The sequence below is a fragment of the Vanacampus margaritifer genome, chromosome 14 (genome assembly GCF_051991255.1).
Source record: "Vanacampus margaritifer isolate UIUO_Vmar chromosome 14, RoL_Vmar_1.0, whole genome shotgun sequence".
NCBI classification, from domain to species: domain Eukaryota; kingdom Metazoa; phylum Chordata; class Actinopteri; order Syngnathiformes; family Syngnathidae; genus Vanacampus; species Vanacampus margaritifer.
Genome location: NC_135445.1, coordinates 477,181 through 499,818, shown reverse-complemented (window position 1 = coordinate 499,818; position 22,638 = coordinate 477,181). Strand labels below are relative to the sequence as shown.

Here is a 22,638-nt window from a genome sequence, read left to right as displayed (position 1 = left end):
GGAGTGGAGTGGAGCGGCGGTCTCGGTCGTCCTGCTCATCAGCGCAGTGAACGAACGAAGCGGCGGGCGGGCGTCTCTTTTTTTCTCTCCTTTCACACTTTGGACGTCATTCAGCACCGAAAGTGGACACGGACAGACGCGCGCCTCAACATTCTTGTCCGTCATGGAGTCCTATGACATTTTAGCTAATCAGCCCGTGGTGATCGATAACGTGAGTATGATGACGTCATTCACCCACACCCAAACCGAGGCCGTCGCGGGCTAGCTGTTAGCTTAGCCGCGCTATTGTCTTGGAGTTAGCTGCAGCCTTTTTCTTCCCCACACCGCCACCTTATAATCATTATTGTTATTATTATACGTGTACATAAGCGACTGTAACACCGAGCGCGAGATAGTTTGGATTGGCCGGTTAGCATTAGCGAAAGCTAGTGCCTAAATGCTCGCCGACCGGCTGCTAGCTAACCAGAGAAGTGACAGATGACAAATGCTAGCTTAACTTAGCTACAGCATCACAACACTTGACATTTGATTTTGAACAGTTTTTTCCCCGTCACTCCACGTTATGCAGATGCAGACTGATTATCAACACTTTTGCCTGTTTTCTGACATGTTGTGGACCAAAACCATGAACTGAATCCTTCTGAGTTTATGTTGATTTTGTACACTATCAATTGGAATAATGTCATGTTTCGGAATAAAGGGATGGAAATAAAATGTTTTTGTTTTTAAATCTGACTCATCGATGAATCAACAAAATTGACAGATGAATTCTTCAAATAATTGTTACTTGCCCAATTGCTCTGTTTCTTACAAATCAAACCCAAAGTGCAAACTGCCCACCCACCGTTTCTCAATTCTGAGGATTGTAACGTATCGATGAATCGATTAATATTTTTACAGACCCTTAAATATGACTCGTGTAGCAGAAACAAATCGTATGTGTGTGTTTGAGAGAGCGATTGATTTGCACAGCTTGTGTTGTGTTTCTTCGAAGTTGGACAAAGTCGTCGTCTGTTGTTGTGTAGCCTGCAGACGTGTCTCATGACCTTCCTCTTCCTCACACGTCATCATGCTTCTTTTTATAATTGTGTGTGCGCGCGCAGGGTTCAGGAGTCATCAAGGCTGGTTTTGCTGGAGACCAGATCCCCAAATATTGTTTTCCCAACTAGTAAGTCATACCGTCGTCGTTCTTCTTCAGCTTCGATGTGCGGATTGTGATGCAAATGTCGATACTTTGCGTGCGTTGCAGTGTTGGTCGTCCCAAACATGTGCGCGTCATGGCGGGCGCCTTGGAGGGAGACCTTTTTATCGGACCCAAAGCAGAGGTAATGCCGAGACGACAAGCAAAAAAGTTGAGGCACTTGTACATTGACTTGCAAGTGCACCTGCGAACGAGTTTTGTTTTGTTTTGTTATAAGCCTCGTCTGGTCAGACCAGGCAAATTCCAATCCTGGGATCAATTTTACTGATCTGTTATTTATCAGGAGCACCGCGGGCTGCTGTCGGTGCGCTACCCGATGGAACACGGCATCGTGAAGGACTGGAACGACATGGAGAGGATCTGGCAATACGTTTACTCCAAGGAGCAGCTGCAGACCTTCTCCGAGGAGGTGGGCTCTTCGTCTTTGTCATCTTCGTCTTCGTCGTCGTCGTCTTCCTGACCAAACGCCGAGGAAATTGTCGCTTGTAAAGCTGCGTGTGTTTCTCAGCATCCTGTTCTTCTGACCGAAGCTCCTCTCAACCCCAGCAAGAACCGCGAGAAGGCCGCCGAGGTCTTCTTTGAGACTTTCAACGTTCCCGCGCTCTTCATCTCCATGCAGGCCGTGCTCAGCTTGTAAGCGCACCGGCTAACGTGCTAACCAGCTTTCGCCAACGCAGACTAGCGCGTCTCAAAGTCATATAATAGCCAAATGCCCTGACAAAAAGCAACCTTTTCATAAGGCCTGCAAGTCCTCTTCAATGATTATTTGATGAATCGGCTTTAAAAAAAATTTTTTTAAAAATCAGTATAATTAAATGTGTTATGAATCACCAACTCATTAATTTCTCTTCCCCCTCATCACTAAATTGGCATTTTGGTCATTTCCGCATGCCACCGAAACGACTGATGAAATACCTGTTGTGGAGAATGACGAGGTCGTCGTCCTCAGGTACGCCACGGGACGCACCACGGGCGTGGTGCTGGACTCGGGCGACGGCGTGACGCACGTGGTGCCCATCTACGAGGGCTTCGCCATCCCGCACTCCATCATGCGCGTGGACATCGCCGGCAGGGACGTGTCGCGCTACCTGCGCCTGCTCCTGCGCAAGGAAGGCTACAACTTCAACACCTCGGCCGAGTTCGAGGTGGTGCGCACCATCAAGGAGGTGAGGCGTCCGCGTCGCCGTCGTATTGGCCAACGTTAAGATCATCTGAACGCACACAGGCATGACATTGTTAAATAGTTGAACACTTCCACACTTTGACCATCAGGGGGCAGCATAACAGAGACGAGAGCTGCCCCATTTGTGTCAGAAGGTCACATGACGCTGATGCTCATCGCCAGCATTTTGCATTGTTGGTTAACATTAAGCTAAATGAACTCGTTAGCTGAAGCTTTGTGTGTCATTTTCTTATTAGTTGGACAGCAAGCCCACATCTCAGATTTTTGCTCTTAAGTCAAAACAAAAAGTCAGCTCGTGTAAAGTGGTGTCACTCGTATGTCAAGGCACTGTGCGGGCAGACACGCACCGATACAAACAAAAGCCAATTAGCTTAATGCTAACGTATAAAGCGAAACTCCATACAGGGGCTAATGGGAATTAGCGTAGACGGTAGCATAATGCTAACGCTTCTGTCAAGTGCCGTTGTGGCTTCTCGGAACCCGTCGTTTGACACAAACGATTCCATTGGACAAAATGTGATCCGATGACGTAGCGCTCGCTTTCGCCACCAGAGGGCGTGCTACCTGTCGCTGAACCCCCAGAAGGACGAGACGCTGGAGACGGAGAAGGCTCAGTACGTCCTCCCCGACGGGAGCGCCTTAAACGTGAGTGGGCGCCCGTCTCCCGGCTAAGCCCCGCCCCCTTCCGCCCCACTGACCAATCCCGCTGCGGCGTTCAGATCGGCCCCGCCCGCTTCCGCGCCCCCGAGCTGCTGTTCCGGCCCGACCTGGTGGGCGACGAGAGTTCGGGCATCCACGAGGTCCTGGCCTACGCCATCCAGAAGTCCGACATGGACCTGCGGCGCACGCTCTTCTCCACCATCGTGCTGTGCGGGGGGTCCACGCTCATCAAAGGTGGGAGGCCCCCGTCGGCCCGTCGGCCCGTCGACCCGTCGGGCCTTTGCCAAATGCCGCGTCACTCACTGTCGCCCTCTTCAGGCTTTGGAGAGCGATTACTAACTGAAGTGAAGAAGCTTGCGCCCAAAGATGTCAAGATCAAGGTTCGACTTCTCGCTTCCGTTTTTCTCTAGAGATGCTCGCCACCCCCCCCTTTTTTTTTCTGCTTTTTTTCTTGTCTCATGCGCTCTCGTCTGTGCAGATCTCCGCCCCCCAGGAGAGACTGTACTCCACGTGGATCGGGTACGACATGACTTTGCTTTATTTGTTGTCCTTTTGAAGTGTCTGAATTGCCTCATCTTTTTTTCTCGCCGTCACCCGCAGAGGCTCCATCTTGGCGTCGTTGGACACCTTCAAGAAGATGTGGGTGTCCAAGCGGGAGTACGAGGAAGACCGAGCGCGCGCCATCCACAGGAAGACCTTCTAAGAACCGCCTCGCCCGGCCCCGCCCCCGGCCCCGCCCCTGGCCCCGGTCCCGCCCCCGTCACATCAAGGCGTATGTGACGTCACGTGTCAATAAAAGTCCAGGTTTTCTTTTCTTTTCCGTTTTCTTGCTACGGTTCCATTCCAACCTTTTCTATGGTGTCCCAAAATGGCCGCCGCTACTAGTGCCACATTTGGCCTACTAGTTCCACCTTCTGGCTCCTCAGATGGCTTTCAAGCAGACGTCAGCTCAAGCTCGATGGACTCGTCGTAGCCTCTTCGTATTCACTAGTAAGACTTAAATTCTCCGCTGGTCAGAATTGAGCGCGCTAGTTGACCGACTGTCTTGCTACTAGTCACGTCTTTTCCACGACTGCCTCATATTTGAGTATTTATGCAACGAGCTTTATCCGCAGTAGTAGAAGAACTTATTGGTAAGATTTCTTCTGCTACTAGTGCCTGAGGAGCATGACCTTGATGTTGACTAAATGTTGGCAGGCCGAGCATTGACGATCACATGCGACGTTTGTCCTCTTCAGTTCGACAATCCAGCGCACTAGTAGGTTGACTAGGATACAGTAAAAAACAAAAAAACAACTACTACGACAGCCATGGTGTGCGCAACTACATGACTATGCTGCACTAGTAACACCACTTGGCACAACTACTGTCACATTACGAGTGGCCTTATGGACCCTAAGAGCACTCAAATGTCTACTAGTAGTTTGGCTTACTAGTAATATGTACATTTTGTCTTGCTAGTGAGGAAAAAGTGTACAATGTACAAATCTGCACTAGTTGACAACCATTTGCTACTCGTACTGATGGTGACATTTCACGAGTAGTATGAAAAGTGCACAGATTCAACTAGTTTACACTTTTGCCTTACTACTTACTATGTCATTATTTCTACTAGTACGACCATAGATCGTACTAGTACATCAAGGATGGTCCATCTATTCCGTATCCTTCAAATCCATCTTGAGGACGTACTAGTTGGCCCAAAATGGTACTAGTAGAGGGAAGCAGACTCAACGAATAATCACAGTTAATTTAAAAATAAAATAAAGACGGTTGAGAGATGATTGACAGCTCACCGGCCAATCAAAACAAAACAGTTGTCACTCGTTAGCGATTAGCGTTAGCCGCCAAGATGGTGGCCAGTGAAGATTCTGGAACTTTTTCAAGCATCGACGACGATGACGGGAAAAAAACTCTCCATTTTTGCTAACAATTTTTTGCTCTGGTCATTATCAGCATTATTATTATTATTATTATTATTATTATTATTATTATTATCAACAACATGATTATTATATGAGAAATAAATATGTCTGCTGCTTAAATGCTTGTCTTGCGTCTGATGTATTTTAAAAAATGAATTATCTCACATTTGATTTCAATATTGAACCCTTAACCGATGATGTTTGTTATTTAATCTTGGACCTCCAGAGTGACAAGATTAGCCAAATATGGAAATCATTACAGAGTCAAATATTGAGCTAAATACCAAAAGAATTTAACGATAAATGAATATTGAGAAATTATTATTTTGAATAATAAGCATGAAAGTAATTATTTACTTAGTGAAAGTCTGTAATGTGACACATTGAATTTTTTTGAAATTCTTTGCTTTCCATACATGACAACTTGGCTATCGATTATGAATTGAAAAGGATTCAATATTTTTGTTCCCGCTGTGACCAGCAGATGTCGCCAAAGATTCTTAGCTTCAATGCCACAGTAATTGTATTTTTTTTTTTAAGTAAATACATTTCAACTGTAACAATTTGCTACCACAAACTAAATATTCAAAACAATAGAACACCTTTAGAACAAGTGCTTTAATACAAAATAGTTTGACATCAAACAATAATTGTCATGCTCATAGAAACAAAAAATATCTGGATGAAAAGTCAAAATGATATATTTTATACACCAAACTTATTTCAATGTCAAACTTTTTACTTGAATAGGAAGCGTTTGGATAAAAAAAAAACGAAAATCGACATTATTTGCCCAATTTGGATGCTGAAATTGTAACTGTTTTGTGAATTCAAATGTGGACAAGCCAGTCAAGTAAAAAGAAAAGAAACGAGCAAATTCCACAGCACGTGACCGAGATGTGGTCACATGACCTGACTTCGTGTTGCGCGCCCTTCACAAGAACATTGACTGACAATTGTGAGCGTGCGCGCACCAACAAAGGCAATCAGAGAAACGCCACAAATGATGTCACAAGCTTTTGCCCTTTATGATGCGACGAAACAAATGAGGTCACAAGGTTGGTTTAGCGATGACGTCACTTGCGTCGTCTTGATGGATTCTGTAAGACGAAGACCAACTGAGATGATTCGAATTTGGGCGACGCCGCAGGTACGTGATGGGTTTTGGTTTTGCAGTCGTTGTCTCTTTTTTTTTTTTTAAATTGCTTTATTTAACAAATGGACATCAAGAGGCAAAAGTGCGCTGATGCACGACGTCACTAGCTTGTCAAGTCGGTGACGTTCAGGTTAAGCCAACGCGAACGTTGACTCAAGGCAAGTGGAAAGTTTTTGTTGAAGTTTCTCACCGGCTTGAATGCAACAAAAAAAAAAAAAAAGACCCAAATGTCTTGTGGCAAAGCAGCTTGCGTTTTCCGGCCACTTCGTGGACGAGCTTGACATTTTTTTAGGCAGACAAACAAAGCTGAATTCGAATCACCCGTTTCGAGTTTGGCACGGATGACATTTTCAAAGCAGCCGATTTGGAGGATTTTGTTTTGCTCAAAAGAACCAACGTCCTTTCGTCTTCTGATAAGAGTCGCCGCTTGATTCCATTTGTGCTGCAACGGTTGCTTTGCGGAGTCGCCCGATTTCAAAGTCTTCATTTCGTCAGAGAAAACCAAAGCAAAATTATTTGGTCAACACATTTTTGTCACGGGACTAAAGCTAGACTACAACCCTCATTAATGAACAATAAGTGGGACTAAATCAATATGCATTTTCGTCAACTAATCGTAAAAACCGGACTAAAATCGGTGGACATTTTAGTTCATGAAAACAAAAAAATGATAAGATAAGATTTATTTTTGTAGAATCGTGTTTCTGCTCATCGTGTGACGTACACTTTCAAATCGGCACTTAGCAAGTGCAACATTCCTAAACACATGGGACGGATAGGAGGTGGATTCAAGGTCAAAGGTTAAAAAAAAGAAGAAGAAAAATATACTGTAGTTCTAATCCAATGGCTATAACATTCTAGCAATAATGTTAATCCGACCGCTAACTAGTGCTGGCTAATTATTGTCTTGTATATAAGTATAAGCACTCATAAACAAGGAAACGTCACACCTTGAGATTTAAGATAAGATAAGATCCATTTAGGACTGAACCAGCGGAAACGTCTTCAACAAACAAACCGTCCCCAATTCTTTTTTCTTGGTACTCATTTCAACTTTGTCTTTGCTTCGAGGTCATCAACTCAAAGTCTGCTGTAAGAAGTTCAAACCTGGAACCAAACGGAGCGGAATTGAGCACGCGTCGTCCACAAGCGTCTCGAATCGGAAGCGCGGGTCCTCGCGAAGTCCCGACGATGGCATAACCGGATAATCGGCGCGTGCGGTCGGCGGCATGGCTTCCGTTTCTCACGGCCAACGGGACAAAAACGGAACGTACGTGTTCGCCAGCCGGCCCCGGCCGGTGGAGAGCCGCTCCAGGTTCAACGCGTCCCCCACGGACACGCCCCAGTACGGCAACATCATGTACGACCGGCGGGTGATCCGCGGCAACGCGCAGCAACCGCTGCCCACCAAGACCGCCATGCACATGGCCGACATCCAGCAGCAGCAGGGATTCCGCAGGAGGTCGGTGGACTTCCTGCGGTCCAGGGACCACGTGTGGTTCAAGAATCCCGAGCAGCTGCCCGGCAGGAAGCACGTGGACGTGCAAACCGAGTCCTACCTGGAGGAGCTCAGTCTCATCCTGGCCACCAAAGACATGGACTCGCAGACCGACGGCTTCCTGGACCGGCCGGCCACGCCCCTCTTCATCCCGGCCAAATCGGGCGAAGACGTGGCCACGCAGATCGAGGAGGGCGAGCTCTTCGACTTTGACCGCGAGGTGCAGCCGGTGCTGGAGGTTCTGGTGGGCAAGACCATCGAGCAGTCGGTGCTGGAGGTGATGGAGGAGGAGGAGCTGGCGTGCCTGCGGGCCCAGCAGCGAGCCTTCGAGCAGCTGCGCAACGCCGAGCTGGCCGAGGTCCAGCGGCTGCAGGAGCAGGAACGCCGGCGCAACGAGGAGAAGGAGTGCCGCATCTCGCAGCAGAAGGAGGCGGTGCGCAAGGAGAAGGAGACGGCCGAGATGATCGCCGCTCAGGCCTGCGCGCAGCAGTTCCTCTCCAAACTCTTCCCGGCCGTGTTCGCCTCGCTGCGGCGTCACGGCTACTTCTACGACCCGGTGGAGCGGGACATCGAGGTCAATTTCTTCCAGTGGCTGATGGCCGAGGTCAACAACACGCTGGAGAAGAGGAACTCCGCCAGGCTGCTGCTGGACGCCATCATCCACGACATCGCCCTGCGGAGGCGCGACTTCTACGGGGATCTCGAGTGGGAGCTGCTCTGAGCCGGCGGACGTTTGCAGGCCATCCAAGACAACGGGACCTTTTTCACGTGTCTCTTCGCAAGTTCCCGCGACACTTTGATGACGTTTTTGTGCCTGCCCTCCGAGTTTGCTTTGTTTCTTTTTGGAACGTTTGGCAGTGCTAACGCTAGCTAGCTAGCTAGCAGAACAAGACTCGACAAGGTTTGCCTGTCTGTGAAAAATGAATTCGGAATAAAGTTCATTCGGACTTTCTTCAAGGGCATAAAAACTATTTACCATTTTTAGATTTGAAAAATATTCAACAACACAAACTCATTCTCTAGCATTTATTTCTTACATGTTTGAAAAGCATACATTGTCCACTTGTGATCTTTTTCTTTCCTTTTCAAGCGTCCGGCCACCATTTGTGAGTCGGCGCTTCCGGTTTGTTGCCGTTTGTGGCGAAGGCGTTCCGAGAGGCAGACGAATTTCAAGTTTTGTCTTTTCTTCCTCCTCAAGCCCACATGGAAATGTGCAATTTGATTTCCTTCAGCTAAAATCAATCTTTCCAAAAGGATCTCACGTTTGCACAATTCCCAAAAGTTTGTGTACAACATGACGAGCATTCTGCAACGTCGGCCAACTTTTACCGTTAAAAAACAAAGCGACATTTTTTTCCACTTCATCCTCCATTGCTGACAAGCGATGACTTTTCTCATTCCAAACGTGAACATTTTTCATCCCAAATGTCGCCATTCGCTCCCAAAATCAACAATTTGAAAATGAGCTCAACGGTGAAATGTGGCCAATAAAGAAATAAAAACACTCTTCTTTTACATCATTAAAAGCTGCTGTTGTTTCACTTTAAACGTTCTTTGGAGTTCTTAACTTTTGAAAAGACGTCTTGTTGCAGCTTTCGGCCACTTGTGCTAAATTGACGACTTCATTGGGACATTTTAGCAACTTATGCACAAGTTGCTAAATGTGACATTTATGGATTCCTGTACACGATTTTTTTTTGGAATGATGTCGACTAAAATGTTGATCGTCCACAATGAATGAAAAAATCCAGATGAGATTTTTGTCGGCCTTCCTTGAATGTTTTCTCACACGCGAGTTCGCCAGAAACGTCGCCGTGGGCTTTTCGAGAGCGCTTTTGTCGCCGAGCCTTGAAGAACAAAAGCCGGTCCAAGTCCCGCCGCGCCGACGGCCGCCAACCCGAGCGGGTCAGAGCGCGGGTTGGCGCGCGTGCGTTCGCGCGTGGCTCGCCAAATGGTCTCTCCGAGTGAAGGTCTGGTCGCAGTCGGAGCAGGCGAAGGGTCTCTCCCCGGCGTGGATCCTGGTGTGCGTGGTCAAATGTCCCTTGTTGAGGAAACTGTTGCCGCAAACGGCGCACGCGTACGCCTTCTCGCCGGCGTGCGTCCTCGCGTGTTCTTCCAAATCTTCCTTTTGACAGAATCTTTGGTCGCAATCTAAGCACGCAAAAGGTCGCTCTTTGGCGTGCATTCTTGTGTGCGTGATCAAATTTCCCTTATTGAAGAAGCTTTTGCCGCAAACGCCGCACGTGTACGGTTTCTCGCCGGTGTGCGTTGTGGAGTGCTCTCTCAAATATTTGTTTGCGGCAAAACTTTCGCCACAAATTGTGCACAAATAAGGTTTCCAATTAGCGTGCGTCCTCGTGTGCACTTTTAAATCTTCCTTCTGAGCGAATCTCTGACCGCAAACTGCGCAGACCAACGACGACGCCCCCGTGTGCGTTCGCGTGTGCAGTTTTAAGCTTCCCTTCTCTGAAAATCTTTTGGCGCAAAACGAACACGCAAACGGTTTCTCTCCGGTGTGCGTTCGGGTGTGTATGATTAAGCTTCCCTTCTGGGAGAATCTTTTGGCGCACAGCGAGCATGCAAACGGTTTCTCTCCAGTGTGCATTCTCATGTGTTGTTTCAAACTGCTCTTGGAAGAATACGTTTTGCCGCACTCGCAACATTTCCAGCGTTTGTCGTCTGCGTGACCCTTCGCGTGACCTTCAGACTCGTCGTCGTCGTCGTCATGAGTGCGACGAGAGCATGACTTTGCATCGTCACTATCTGATAGCGGCGCCAAGAGTGCGTCTGCCGGTGATGGCCCGCCACCTTGTGCTGAGCTGCGGCTGCGCTTCGGAGGCTCCGCCCCTTCGCTCGGACCTTCATCTTCATCTTCACTCTTGAGAGTGAGAGCAGCGGAGGACAACTGGGTGACGTCCTCCTCCTCCTCTTCTTCTTTGATGCGAGGAGGCCTTGGTTTCTCCTCTTCCCCTTGAACGGGAAGGGACGGCGCCTCCTGCTGGCCAGTTTCAGAATATTTCTCACCAACATCTGCAGGACACACAAAAGACACATTTCATGGCTTGCTCAAGTTCATTCTCACATTGTGACTGTGATGATGGTTTGCATTTTTGTTGTTGATGCTGAAGTAAGTCCGGGCGATATATCAATTTGTTCATTCGATTTTTTGGGCGGCCAATTTAAGAAAGTCAATTTGAAAGAAAGAAAGGTGTCGTTCGTGGCTGCTTTGCGTTTGCGGTGACAGACGTGGACCAAAAGGTCTGCACTTTTATACTCTTGCAAAGTTTGTTTGAAGCTGATTGCAACAAAAGGCAGCAGCCCGATAAACTGATTTCAGCATCTAAATGAGAGAGACCTATGTTTTTTGTTGTTGTTTTTTTTAGGGATGAAAAGAAACAGTTTGGCCCACAACTGGAAAGAAACTATTATGCCAGGTTTTAGTAGCATTACATTTATGGCTACCTAAAATTATGAAAAATATTCATTTAGCACTGACATTTTAACTACTTGGCAAGAGCTAAACAATGACAATAAAAATTCTAGTAAAATATCTATTTAAAAAACAATGCAATAGAAATATATGCTTCAAATAAATAAATGCTAAAAAAAGAAAAAGAAAAAAAGAGAGATTCACGATAGAATACCGCTAGGACAGTGCCCCCCCCCCTCCCTATTTATTTTTTTTTTTTTAAACCAGTGTGCAGGGCCACCACAATACGGTTCATCCAAAAAGGATGTCGGATCAAATGATGCAACTGTAATATTTGACGTGTGAATAAAGTCAGAATAGAAAAAGAAGCATTTGGTAAACAAGTGAGGGTTCGAACTAAGTGCCCAAACCTGCGGTGCGTGGTAGCTTCTCGCCGTCGTCTTTTGCTCCACAAACTTCTTCCTGGTACTCTGCTGTCTTTCTTGCGCACATTTTCGCTCGACAATCCCAAAACGCGTCTTTTTGCTAGCAGCTAGCCTGCTAAACTGAGCTAGGCTAGGCTAAGATAGCCTGAGACGCTCCAAAGTGCACAGAGACGACTTAAAACGGGACACGAAGACCGACGAACAAATGCCGTCCACTTGTTAAAAGAGTGACGGACGTCCAGCGTCGAAGCTTCGGTGAGTTCATGAAGTTACTTGACGAATTTGACCAAAGTCCGCTGAAGCGCAAGCAGTTTTACAAAAGGGAAAGAAAAAAAAGGCGTGTGCGACTGCGCGAAACTGCAGTGCACAAAGTACGGCAACTACAGATGGTCAAACTTTCGACGGTCACAAACACGCGATGCTAACGTGGCGCTCAAGTACGTACGGACATAAAATTGAACCTACAACAGCAACTTAAATAAAATTACAACAACAACAACACAATAACTGCATTAAACGAACAAATAAGAGCTAAATAAATGTTCTGTGGTGTTTCTCTTTGTTCCAGTGTGCGACATTCATCAAGAAAAATAGATTACGTACAATATGAAATCCTTTTAAATGATCTGTTTATTTTGGTGCAATCTTTTTGAACCTCTTCACAAACAGTCCATTTGCCATTCATTTGCATTTCAATTGAGTTCAGTAGATATTGAAGTCAGCAGAGGGAGCAATACCAATTGTGTCCACAAGATGGAGCCAGCGGGCAGGCAGGAGCGCAACCCGCCGTTGGGGGAATCAAACCTGGCGCCTTGCGGTTTTTCAGTTTCATTATTATAATGTACATTTGTTTTTTTCTTGGTATTGACGTACTTCTTTTTCTCAAGCATTTCTTTCTTCTTTTTATGTCATGAAAAACAAACCTAACTGAATGCTTAAAGTTAGACTTTTTGAAAGGATTTAACCTGACGTGCAACAAAAGATTAAATTCATTGTTATTTTATTTTATTGTTCCTAATTTAAAACGTCATTTCAGTTTTCTTAAGCATTTTCATAATTTTATTTTGTTAATGAAAATATTTGGAAAATTTGTGTTTATTTCCTTGCCGTAAATCTGTTGTGAAACCAGCACAGTCCAAATACATTAAAAGCTTTAAAAACATTTGACGACGACGACGACAGACATTTTGAAGCCGTATTTGGAATTAAGCATTTAAAATGTGCCAGTGTTGTTAACACTCTTACCTGCAATGCGTCCAATTGAAGACGGAAAATCGACTGCCACTTTGCGCAGACTTTCATAAACAGTAAAAAATGAGTTTGTCTTTTGAAGAGTTCGATTTAATTTCGGCTCACGTTAACGCGTTTCCATCTTGACGGCGCATCAAGTCACGAGTTTGATTCGCTCGTTAGCAAACATTGAACAAAGAAGATGCATTGATTGCTTCAAGCGTTTCAAAGTGCAAATTCTTGGCATTCGTCCACCAGAAGCAAGATTGATCCAAATCAAGCCTTCCCGCGATCAATGCGTGGGCGTCGCCATCCTTGTTGACACGCTGAGCAGGCCCAAAGTGTGTGCGTGTGTTGTCGCGCGGCTCGCCAAACGCTCGCTCCCAGTTCAACGTTTGGCCACAAGCCCATCAGGCAAAAGGTCGCTCGCCGGCGTGTATTCGGCTGTGCGTCGTCAAATTTCCCTTATTAAAGAAAGTGTTGCCACAAACTGCGCACGTGTAAAGTTTCTCGCCAGCGTGCGTCCTGGCGTGCACTTTTAAATCTTCCTTGTGAGGGAACCTTTGACCACAATCCGAGCAGGCAAACCATCTCTCTCGGGTGTGCGTTGCGGCGTGTCGTTTTAAGCTTCCCTTCTCGGAAAATCTTTTTCCGCAAGCCGAGCAGGCAAAAGGTTTCTCTCCGGTGTGCGTTCTGGTGTGTGTCGTTAAACTTCTCTTGTGGGAGAAGCTTTTGCCGCAAAAGGAGCATGCAAAAGGTTTCTCTCCGGTGTGAGTTCTCATGTGAGTGCTCAAACTTCCTTTCTGGGAGAAACTTTGACCGCAAACTGCGCAGGCAAAAGGTTTCTCTCCAGTGTGCGTTCTTGTGTGCAGTATTAAGAGTCTCCTCTTGGAAAATCTTTTGGCGCAAAGTGAGCATGCGTAAGGTTTCTCTCCGGTGTGCGTTCTCATGTGATGTTTTAAACTGCCCTTGTAGACGTACGTTTTCTCGCACTGGGAACATTTCCAGCGTTTGTCGTCGGTGTGGCACGTCACATGACCACCTTCGGACTCTTCATCATCATCATCATCATCATCATCATGGATGTTAGGAGAGTTGGACGTTGCGTGGTCATCGCCTGACAGCGGCACCAACATTTCTTCTGCCGGTGATTGTTCTGTTGTCGAGCTGCTGCTGCTCGGACCTTCATCTTCTTCGTCTTCATCATCTTCACTCTTGAGAGCGACAGCAGCAGGGGGCAACTTGGTGACGTCCTCCTCCTGCTCTTCCTCCTTGATGTGACGAGGCCCTTGTGTCTCTTCTTCTTTTATGCGAGGCGACTCCTGCTCCTCCACTTCCGCTTGAACGGGAAGAGACAGCGCCTCCTGCTGGGCAGGACCAGGACATTTTTCACCAACGCCTGCAGGACACACAAACACGTGATACTTTTCATGTTGTGCATTTTTCTAATATTGAGGTATGACTGAGAAACATCTGACGGGAAACAAAACGCATGAACATCATGACCGTGTGTCAATTTCATCACAAATGTACTGTGTGAAATCTGGCCTTATTTAATTGAACCCAAGGCTGAAATCTTTTCAGGGACTCATGACATCTTCTGCTGGATGAACGCCAACAGGCTGAATGGACCTTTTGCCACCCAATGGAAGAACATTTACATTTTCTAAACCCCGCTGACGTTTCATGTAGAAATATAATCTCATGACTACAATTTATTATGATGCGCGACCTTCAGCACGAAGCTGCCTTGTCTTCATTTTTGGCTGAAGGTTTAAGTCCATTGAAGCGAATGCAGAAGTAGAACAGGCGCGAGAGGAAGAAGTGAGCAAACCTGCTGTGCGAAGCGCAACTCTTGGCTGCTGCGTCTCGCAAACGGCGTCGAGTCGTTCAACTTCCGCTTGTCGACGTTGTTGAGGCTCCTCGTCGTCTTGTGGCTCGCAAAGTTCCTCCGCTGTCCTTCTCGCGCACATTTTCACACCACTTTCACGGACGGGACGAGCAATCACAAACACGTCCCTTTCTCAGCAGTTAGCAAGTAGCAAGCTAAGCTAGTTAGTGTGCGACGTACAGCGTGGCCGCCATCTTGAAGCGGGAGTCAAGTCTTTTTTTTCTTTCTCCATACAACTTTATTGAACAATTTCAAACAGAATACACAAACAAATTGCGAACACTACACAAACACGTTATTAATTACGACGGCGTATTCGTTTCAGATTTTTTTCTTGCAAATCTGCCACTTCATAAACTCGCAAATGTTGCCCCCGCCCTTTAAAAAATATATATTTGTACGTGGCCCTAATACGCCGTATTGACTCTACGCCGTATACCCGCGTAGTCCCTAACAACAAACAAATATAACATTTGTCTTTGTTACTTCTTATGTTTAACAAAATGGCTTGCTGACAAAGTCTGTGACAGACTCGCATGTCAAAGGCAGAGGTGCAGCGTAGCCAATATATATACTCAAATAAGAGTAATGGTACGTTGGAAAATTAAACTAGAAGTTAAAATAAGTGCATAGTAAGAGTTTTAAAAAAAGAAGAAGAAAAAAGTACTTGCAAAACTTCAGTACTGTAATGAGTAACAGCGTAGGTACCTGATTTACTGTTTGCAAAGCATACATGATTGTAAAATTCATGCACATGCGCAATACGGTGTTGTGACGCTGCATCTGCTACATCCGGCCCACTGAGCTGTCACTCAAAAACAATCAGCTAATGAAAATGCATTCCCTATTAAGCCCACCCACCCGTGAGATTTGTGCCAAAAGTCACAAGCTAAAGTCTGAGCTTCAACGCAAAACTAAAAACAAGGAGCGTAAACAGGAAAAGAGGGAGCGTGAGAGAGAAATGATGTCATCAAGAGCAAACGTCGTAGTTTTTGTTTACACTTCAAGAAGTTTTGCTCGATTCTTCTTCCGATTCCATCTACTTTGTGCTAAGGTTGGCCTGGCAGCGGCAGGAAAGCCTCAAAATCACTTCAGACAAAATACAAAGCTCTTTAATAACTTTGCAAAAAGAAGGAATCACATTTGTGAGAGTCCGTACAAAAAAGAAGACGCTTGCGCAACATACGACTGCAGCTGAGGAAAGAAAAAGACATTTGGTCTTTGCGGTGAACTTTTGCTGTCGTCTTAGAATCTCTTTCTCTTCAGGATTTCGGGCTTCCAGTTGACCGGGTGGCTCTCTTCCGTCTGCGAGACACAAAACAAACCGTCAGATGCGTCGAGCACAACTCAAGCCACGACATTGCGTTGCCACCGACTCAAATGCTTGACGCCTCGACAGTCGGCTCAATAAATTGGAGCAAAAGTGAGCGTGACGCTCCAAAGTGAGAAACGCGAGCAACGAGACGTACGGCGCCGTCGTCCTCTTTGTACACTTTGATGGTCTTGTCGGCTTCGGCCGTGATCAGACGACTTTCGGAGTTGTCGAAGACGCAAGCGAAGATGCCCGACTCGCTGTCCAGGGAGCCCGGCTGCACGGCGGCGTGGATGCGCTGGAAGTTGTAGCCCGTCCTCCAGTCCCACATGTGGATGGTCCCGTTGTCCGCTACGCGCACACACGCACACACACACGTCGCGTCAGCTCAGCGTACAGTGTCGGCGCGCGACGGCCGCTCGGGGTCGATACCTCCGGAGACCAGAACGCCGTCAGAGTTGACGGCCAGCGTGTTGATGATGGCGTTGTGTCCCGAGAGGTTCTGAATGAACTTGCCGTCCGGGAACATCCACTGTTTGATGTTGTCGGCCGAACCCGAGGCAAACGTGTACCTGGCGGACGCGACACGTGACGGCCACGTTGGGGACAGAATTGAATTGGAGAATTATGAAGTGTCAAATGGCGGCTCGACGGCGGACGGACACTCGTAGCTGCCAATTTGCACCCGAGTCAGAAGCGGACGCAGTTGAAAAGCGATGTGGAAATGCGAGCGTTCACGCGGCGACTGACTTACTGTCGAGGATGCAGCACGACGCTCCTGACAGACTTCTTGTGATTGGTCAACGTGGCTCTGGTTTTGCCGGCAATTAAATCCCACAACCTGATGGTGGAGTCGTGGCTCCCTGCAGGAGGTCACATCTCATTTATGATGCAAATCTTCCAATCGGCGGCCAATTTGTCGTACCGGTAATGACTTGCGGCTCGGCAGCCTGACAGCGGACGGTGGCCACCGTGTTGGTGTGACCGGTCAGCGTGTGCGCGTTGGCTTTGGACCGGATGTCCCACACCTAAAAACGAGGACAATGTGGCAAGCAAGCGCGATGACGACATGGCGGCGGCGGCGGCGGCAGCGGAGACGCTGCTTACCCTGGCCGTGGCGTCTCGGCTGCACGTCACCAGCACGTCGATGGTGGGGTGCAGGTCCAGGCCGTACACGGCGCTCAGGTGGCCGTGGTAGTGGCGAATCACCTGGCGGCCGGCACACAAACGTCCGGCATCAAATGCCGGCCAAACAGTTGGGACGGCCAAGCGGCGCTCCGCCGACCCACCTTGTTGTACTCCAGATCCCAGCACTTGACCTGCTTGTCCTCGCCGCAGGAGAACAGGTAAGGGCTGCGACTGCTGACCGCCACGCCGCGGACGGTGCTGATGTGGCCCGTCAGCGAGAGCTTCAGCTTCCCGCTGGCCAAGTCCCAGATCTGCACACGCAACAAACGCGTTGGCCAGCACACACAAAAAGGACACGTGTCAACACAATAGATTTACGTAAAAAAAAAAAAAAAAAAATTAAATATAAATGATGCCACTATCGAATATTTTGAAAATCAATCAACTAATCGGATTCATTTGATTTTTGCATTGAAGTGTATTACAAAAACATTTTTTTCCCACGATTACTATTTATTAACTAGTGATTGATTATTTCTTACTTCGTATTTATATAGTGATTAAAAAAAAAGGTAAAAGTAAAAACAGATGTTTGCAAATGTCTTATTTTAATTCAACACAGAAGATAATCAGTCTTCTTTCATGAAGGACTACAAAAATCAATAAACTGTTGATATGCTGAAATTTGAGAATTTGGACAATTTGAAAAAAAAAAAAGAAGCTATTACTAAAATAGTTGTCGACTTTGACAGCTCTAAAAAAACAACAACATATATATATTTTTTTATTTTTTGTAGGGGCATGAACCCATTTTTCATGATCACATATTTCCATTTTTTTAATGGATCTTGAGGGGATAAAAAAAAAAGAAACTTTTTTCAGTGCATTTATAATGAGCTTCAAATAAATATGGATTTCCACTACATACAAATTGATTTTATTGTTTAACGGAGGCAGCAGATTTTTTTTTTTTGTGGCTTATTCCAGGTCTGGTTACAAGCGCGATCGCGGGAAAAATTCAAGTCACATCTCAAGGCGGCGCTGCAAATATATCAGAAAGCGGTCGAGTCACCTTTATGGTTCTGTCAGCAGAGCCGGTGACAAACCACTGATTGCCGGGCTCCACGGCGATGGAGCGCACCCAGCCCAGGTGACCGCTGATGACCTGCGGCACGGGAAGGAAACATCCACAAGCGGGACATGGAAATCGTCACGTGTCCTGCGGGAGCGACGCACGCACTCACCCGGAAGAGTTTCCATGGCGGGTGCCACTGAGGCTTGGGCATGGTGGGCGCTCGCCTCATGAGCGCAGACGTCCTGCTGCCGCCGCCGATGCCGCCGCCGCCGATGCCGATTTCCGTGACTGCCTGCAAGAGAATCACAAAAGAGTTCCAGAGGCAGCCGGCCCGGAAAGGAATCTTCATCCAGCCGTCAATCAACGTACCAGCGCGGTGGAAGGCGGCTGAGATCGCTCCGCTGCCCCGGCGTGCCGATGGATGTCTGCCACGCTGGCGGCGGTGCGGCTGCCATCTTGGCTGCAAGTGGGCACATTTGATTACAAAGCGGGAGACAAACTGCATTTTTTTCAGAGGGTTGCGTCGGCGGCTTTCCAAGCTCAAAGCGCATCCCAGATGTTGAACAAGATGGTTGCCGACAGAGAGGAGACAGTTTGCTACGGCAAAGTTGCCGACTTGGCGAGATGCTTGTTAGCTTTGAAAAGATTCTGGACGCTCTAAAAACAGCTGGGACAAAAATATTAAAAACTTCAAGGGTCAAGGAATGGCTCTTTTAGTGTAAATCACTGATATATGGCTGGATAGGCCAAGACTTTGAAGCCGCCAGGCCGCCATATTGCTCCTCCCAAGAAACGTTTCTCATCCAATACATTTACAGTGCCCGAAGTTGGAGACCGAACTTAGTAGAAACAGCAAGATCGATCATGTTTCCAATTTGTTCAACATAAACAAGAGGACTTCAGACATTTTACAACTTGCCTTAAATACATGCATGAATGCTTAATGATGCTTACAGGAGGAAACTTGTATATTTTTTTATGAAAGAATGAGAACTGTAATTCAACAAAAGATGCCTCTGCCAAATCTAATATTGGGGTCCAAGGAACTAAGCCATAAAAGAAAAAGGGAGTCTTCAAAGCTAGCCTGGCAAGCCACACCCACTTTCTTCAAGAAGAAAGTGGGTGTGGCCAGGCGGCCATAGACAGCCAATCGGCTCCGTCCGAAAACAGGACGGCAAAATCAAATCGTCGTTCGCGACTGTCTCTCTTCGTCTCGTGACCTTGTTGGATTTGGACTCTGCACAAAAAGCCATGAATAAAAGACTTCAACGAGTGGCTTTTGTGACGTCACGTCCGCCCTCGGCCCGTTCAGCCCAATGTCTGTTAGCTGAGGTTTGCCCCGCCTCGCAAATGCGACTGATGGGGCGCTTGAGCGGACTCACTCTCCGCCACTGAGTCGGGATTTCCAGGCTAGCAAATACCGTCCAATTGTTTTTTTGATTGTATTTTATTTTGTACTTGTTAAAACCACATGCCCCCCCCCCCCACTATACTTTGTATAAAACAACCCAGAAAGTTGGGTCAGTTGGAAAGATGTCAGAGAAGATCAAAAGATGCAAATATGTGATTTGATGTGCTGATTTTGCCAACCCCAAGGTGCGACTCACCTGGCCTGCGACGCCGGCAGCGCCAACGCCATGGAGTGGACGGCGGCCTCGCTGGGGTTCCTGTGGATCTTGGTGTCGGCGCTCAGCGCCACTCCTGAACATTTCGTTTCACGTTAGGAAGACTTGCAACGTACCGGCTCAATAAAACGGCGGTGGCCTCGCTTGCCAGTTTGATTTGTTTGCTGAACAAGTGCGGAACACAAACACATTTGGAGGATTTTGCTTGTGGATTTTGTTAAAAATACTGAAAATGTGAAAAGTAGAAATTCGCCTCCCCTTCCATTTTTTTTAAAATTTTTTTAAGAAAACACCATCTAGCCCTCCTGTTACGTTAGGGTCAAATGGACCTGTTTTAAATCTGTTGTTTTATAAAATCTAAGGATTTGATAAAATAAAAAAAAATACATTTACAGATTAAAAACACCACACACACTTAAAAAAAAAACCTTACACCGAAGCTATCTTCCTTGTACAGGAACGTGCTATTCGTGTCATTTTCGGATGCGGATACGGAGATCACACTAATACAATATTTACACAACTAAAAACTTTTAAATTGAACAAATTGATGGAGTTTAAGCACCTTAAAAGAATGTATAAAGCCTATAAGAGGAATTAAGAGGAACAGATAAAAGAAAGAAGAATGTATTTCAACTCAACGTGTCAGTTTGTGGAACAATCTGGATTATAAAACAAAATCATCTCAAGTCTATCTGTATTTTTTTAAAACGCACAATTAGTGGAAAAATGTATATAGCACAAAATCATGCCGTTGAATTATTTTGTTGAATTGTTACATTGAAAGAGCCTTGCCAGCTTGCTGTCATTCTTGTTGCGTTGTTCAGGGCTCGATAGCACAAGTTTGACTTCTTTCCTTCTCGTTTCATTCCTTTTTTTTTTCTTTAAAGAGTGAAATCAAAATTTGAATTGAATTTTATATGGAAAACTCTTAAGTCAAGGTGTCACTGTATTTTCTATTTTTCCCCTCCCGTTAAGCATATCAAGCTAGTTTCAAACTCACCTGGTCCAGACGGGTACGCGTGTGTCCCGGTGATCACGTACTCCGGGTCATCGGACACTAGATTAGAAAATCAAATGGAGCATTCGCTAAATAAATGAGCGCCAATCCTGCATACGCACGATGCCGGCGTTTGCTTATTTGCGCTCACCAGGCTGCGTGTAGGCGAGCTGAAGCTGCGAGTTGCCGGCAGACTGCGACACGCGCTCTTTGACCTCCTTCAAGACCGGCATGTGCAGGACGGCGTCGTAGTCGGCTTTCAATTTCACCGCCATCTTCAGCTTGTGACTGCGCGTTCACAAGCACAACAACAACAACAACAACAACAACAACAACAATGTGAACCGGAAACAACCGACAACACAATTACATGTTGTGTAGTGAACCACCGCGCACAACAGTTTTGATCTTTTACAAACAATTGTTGACTATTTGCCAAAGTGATGATTGCTTTGTGAAAAGAGTCCAGTTGAGTTTCCTGCCACCATACAGTGCTCATATTTCAAGTTGACGGTTGCGAGTCAAAGCAACGACAACAAAAAACTCCGCCAAATGACAGCTCGTATCTCCAAAACAATTCTAAATTGGGTACTCATATCTCAAGACACCGCTGTATTGACATCACTGGAATCATCTGTCGGTGTCATTAAAGTGTGGCAAAATATACAATTAAAAATACTGTATATGTACAGAGCCGGATCCGAACCCGGGCTGGAGCACGTACCCCGCCGCATTATTTGAGCCTGTAGTTCTAGCTCGATTCACCGCAAAATATCCACTATGTCTACCTAATGACTTATTTACCCATTTTTAGCTCGGCCAGGTCATTACATTCAGAGTGTAAATAAATGAAACTAATTACAGGCCATCTTCGCCACAAAAAAAAAAGGAGACATTTTGTTTTTGCATTCTCAAGTATTTTTTGTGCTCACTGAATTCGTTTTACCTTTGTTCGTCCAATGCAATGTACTTGGCTTGGTCGGACACAAACATGTCATGAGTCCTCTTGAGCGAGCGAAAGACCAGCGTGTGGACCGAGTGCTTCTGGACGTCCTGTGTACACACAAAACATATTTAAAACTTTATCAAAACATGACAAATATGAAGCGTCGAAAAGGGAAAAGTGATGAATCGGAACTGTGTAATTGTCGCCAGACATTAGTCGGGCCCCGCGTGTGAGCGCACGAGCGAACACAACGAAAGAGCCACGAAAAGCATCAAATGTTTGTCCTACCTCAGTCATTGTGATAATAAACGTCGCACAAAAATATTACAGCACAAAAAAAAAAAAGAAAAGAAGAAGTGTTTTATTTTAAAGACTGAAACGTATCACGCACGCTAGTATACAACAAAACGGCGAGTCGTGACGGCGACCCTCCGCGAACCGGAAGTAAATCGAAGCAATGCACACGTTTCGTTTTGCACTTGCGTCATCTAGCGGCACGATGTGTCATTTCGCTTTAATATTTTATTTATTATTATTTGAATTCATTGTTGGATAGGAAATTAAGGCTAGAACAATAGCGCACTTCAACAACAATCTTCATTCCCGCGGACAGCTCTGCTTCCTGTTTGTCTCTTCACGGCCACTGTCTGTCTAAACAAGCGTACATTTGGCTTAAATATATTATCAATCGTCAATAGTTCATGGTAATGATTAAAAAAAATCGATTTGTCCTATTTAATTATTATTTTTGTAGCGTAGCGGTGTAGTTGTGTAAGGAAGGCATAATTAGACTTTAAAAATAAAGACAAAAGTCCATATATATATTTTTTTTAAGTTAAGACAATTTGGTCAATGACACTACGAGACAAATCATTTACAATGAATCTATTCATCAGAATAAAACATGTTAGAACTATCTTCCCCCTAATTTAATTGTTTAGAATAAATTGTAA

At 46.1% G+C, this 22,638-nt stretch overlaps 3 protein-coding genes and 1 pseudogene across 6 annotated transcripts; 2 read left to right on the top strand and 2 right to left on the bottom strand.

Moving 5' to 3' along the window:
• The first annotated feature begins 6 nt into the window (after positions 1-6).
• On the top strand, positions 7-5,089 carry actr1b (actin related protein 1B). 2 transcript variants are annotated; one of them, XM_077542611.1, is made up of 12 exons: positions 7-211; positions 1,104-1,168; positions 1,250-1,325; positions 1,485-1,610; positions 1,710-1,834; positions 2,151-2,367; positions 2,937-3,029; positions 3,104-3,278; positions 3,363-3,424; positions 3,523-3,563; positions 3,645-3,795; positions 3,829-5,089. In XM_077542611.1, exons 1-11 carry the CDS (start codon positions 164-166, stop codon positions 3,745-3,747), a joined length of 1,131 nt encoding a protein of 376 aa, XP_077398737.1. In that variant the 5' UTR covers positions 7-163; the 3' UTR covers positions 3,748-3,795; positions 3,829-5,089. The 2 variants fall into 2 exon arrangements, with proteins under 2 accessions (XP_077398737.1, XP_077398738.1); XM_077542612.1 differs by having other exon boundaries at positions 3,645-5,089.
• An 809-nt stretch (positions 5,090-5,898) lies between these two features.
• LOC144034075 (radial spoke head protein 3 homolog B pseudogene) lies at positions 5,899-8,575 on the top strand (annotated as a pseudogene). Of its 2 annotated transcripts, none has more exons than XR_013288153.1 (2): positions 5,899-6,119; positions 7,197-8,575. The product of XR_013288153.1 is annotated as a radial spoke head protein 3 homolog B pseudogene, transcript variant X1 (transcript). The 2 variants fall into 2 exon arrangements; XR_013288154.1 differs by lacking the exon at positions 5,899-6,119 and adding an exon at positions 6,139-6,283.
• Positions 8,576-8,635: 60 nt separating this feature from the next.
• LOC144034175 (uncharacterized) lies at positions 8,636-15,542 on the bottom strand. Its single transcript, XM_077542753.1, has 4 exons — positions 14,543-15,542; positions 13,125-14,107; positions 11,464-11,530; positions 8,636-10,653 (listed from the first exon to the last, which is right to left on the bottom strand). Exons 1-4 carry the CDS (start codon positions 14,679-14,681, stop codon positions 9,530-9,532), a joined length of 2,313 nt encoding a protein of 770 aa, XP_077398879.1. The 5' UTR covers positions 14,682-15,542; the 3' UTR covers positions 8,636-9,529.
• A 147-nt stretch (positions 15,543-15,689) lies between these two features.
• plrg1 (pleiotropic regulator 1) lies at positions 15,690-22,157 on the bottom strand. Its single transcript, XM_077542610.1, has 15 exons — positions 21,974-22,157; positions 21,686-21,792; positions 20,891-21,027; positions 20,743-20,799; positions 19,722-19,815; positions 18,484-18,574; positions 18,284-18,406; positions 18,112-18,204; positions 17,201-17,350; positions 17,019-17,120; positions 16,837-16,939; positions 16,666-16,774; positions 16,344-16,483; positions 16,069-16,262; positions 15,690-15,904 (listed from the first exon to the last, which is right to left on the bottom strand). Exons 1-15 carry the CDS (start codon positions 21,980-21,982, stop codon positions 15,845-15,847), a joined length of 1,569 nt encoding a protein of 522 aa, XP_077398736.1. The 5' UTR covers positions 21,983-22,157; the 3' UTR covers positions 15,690-15,844.
• Positions 22,158-22,638: the final 481 nt, after the last annotated feature.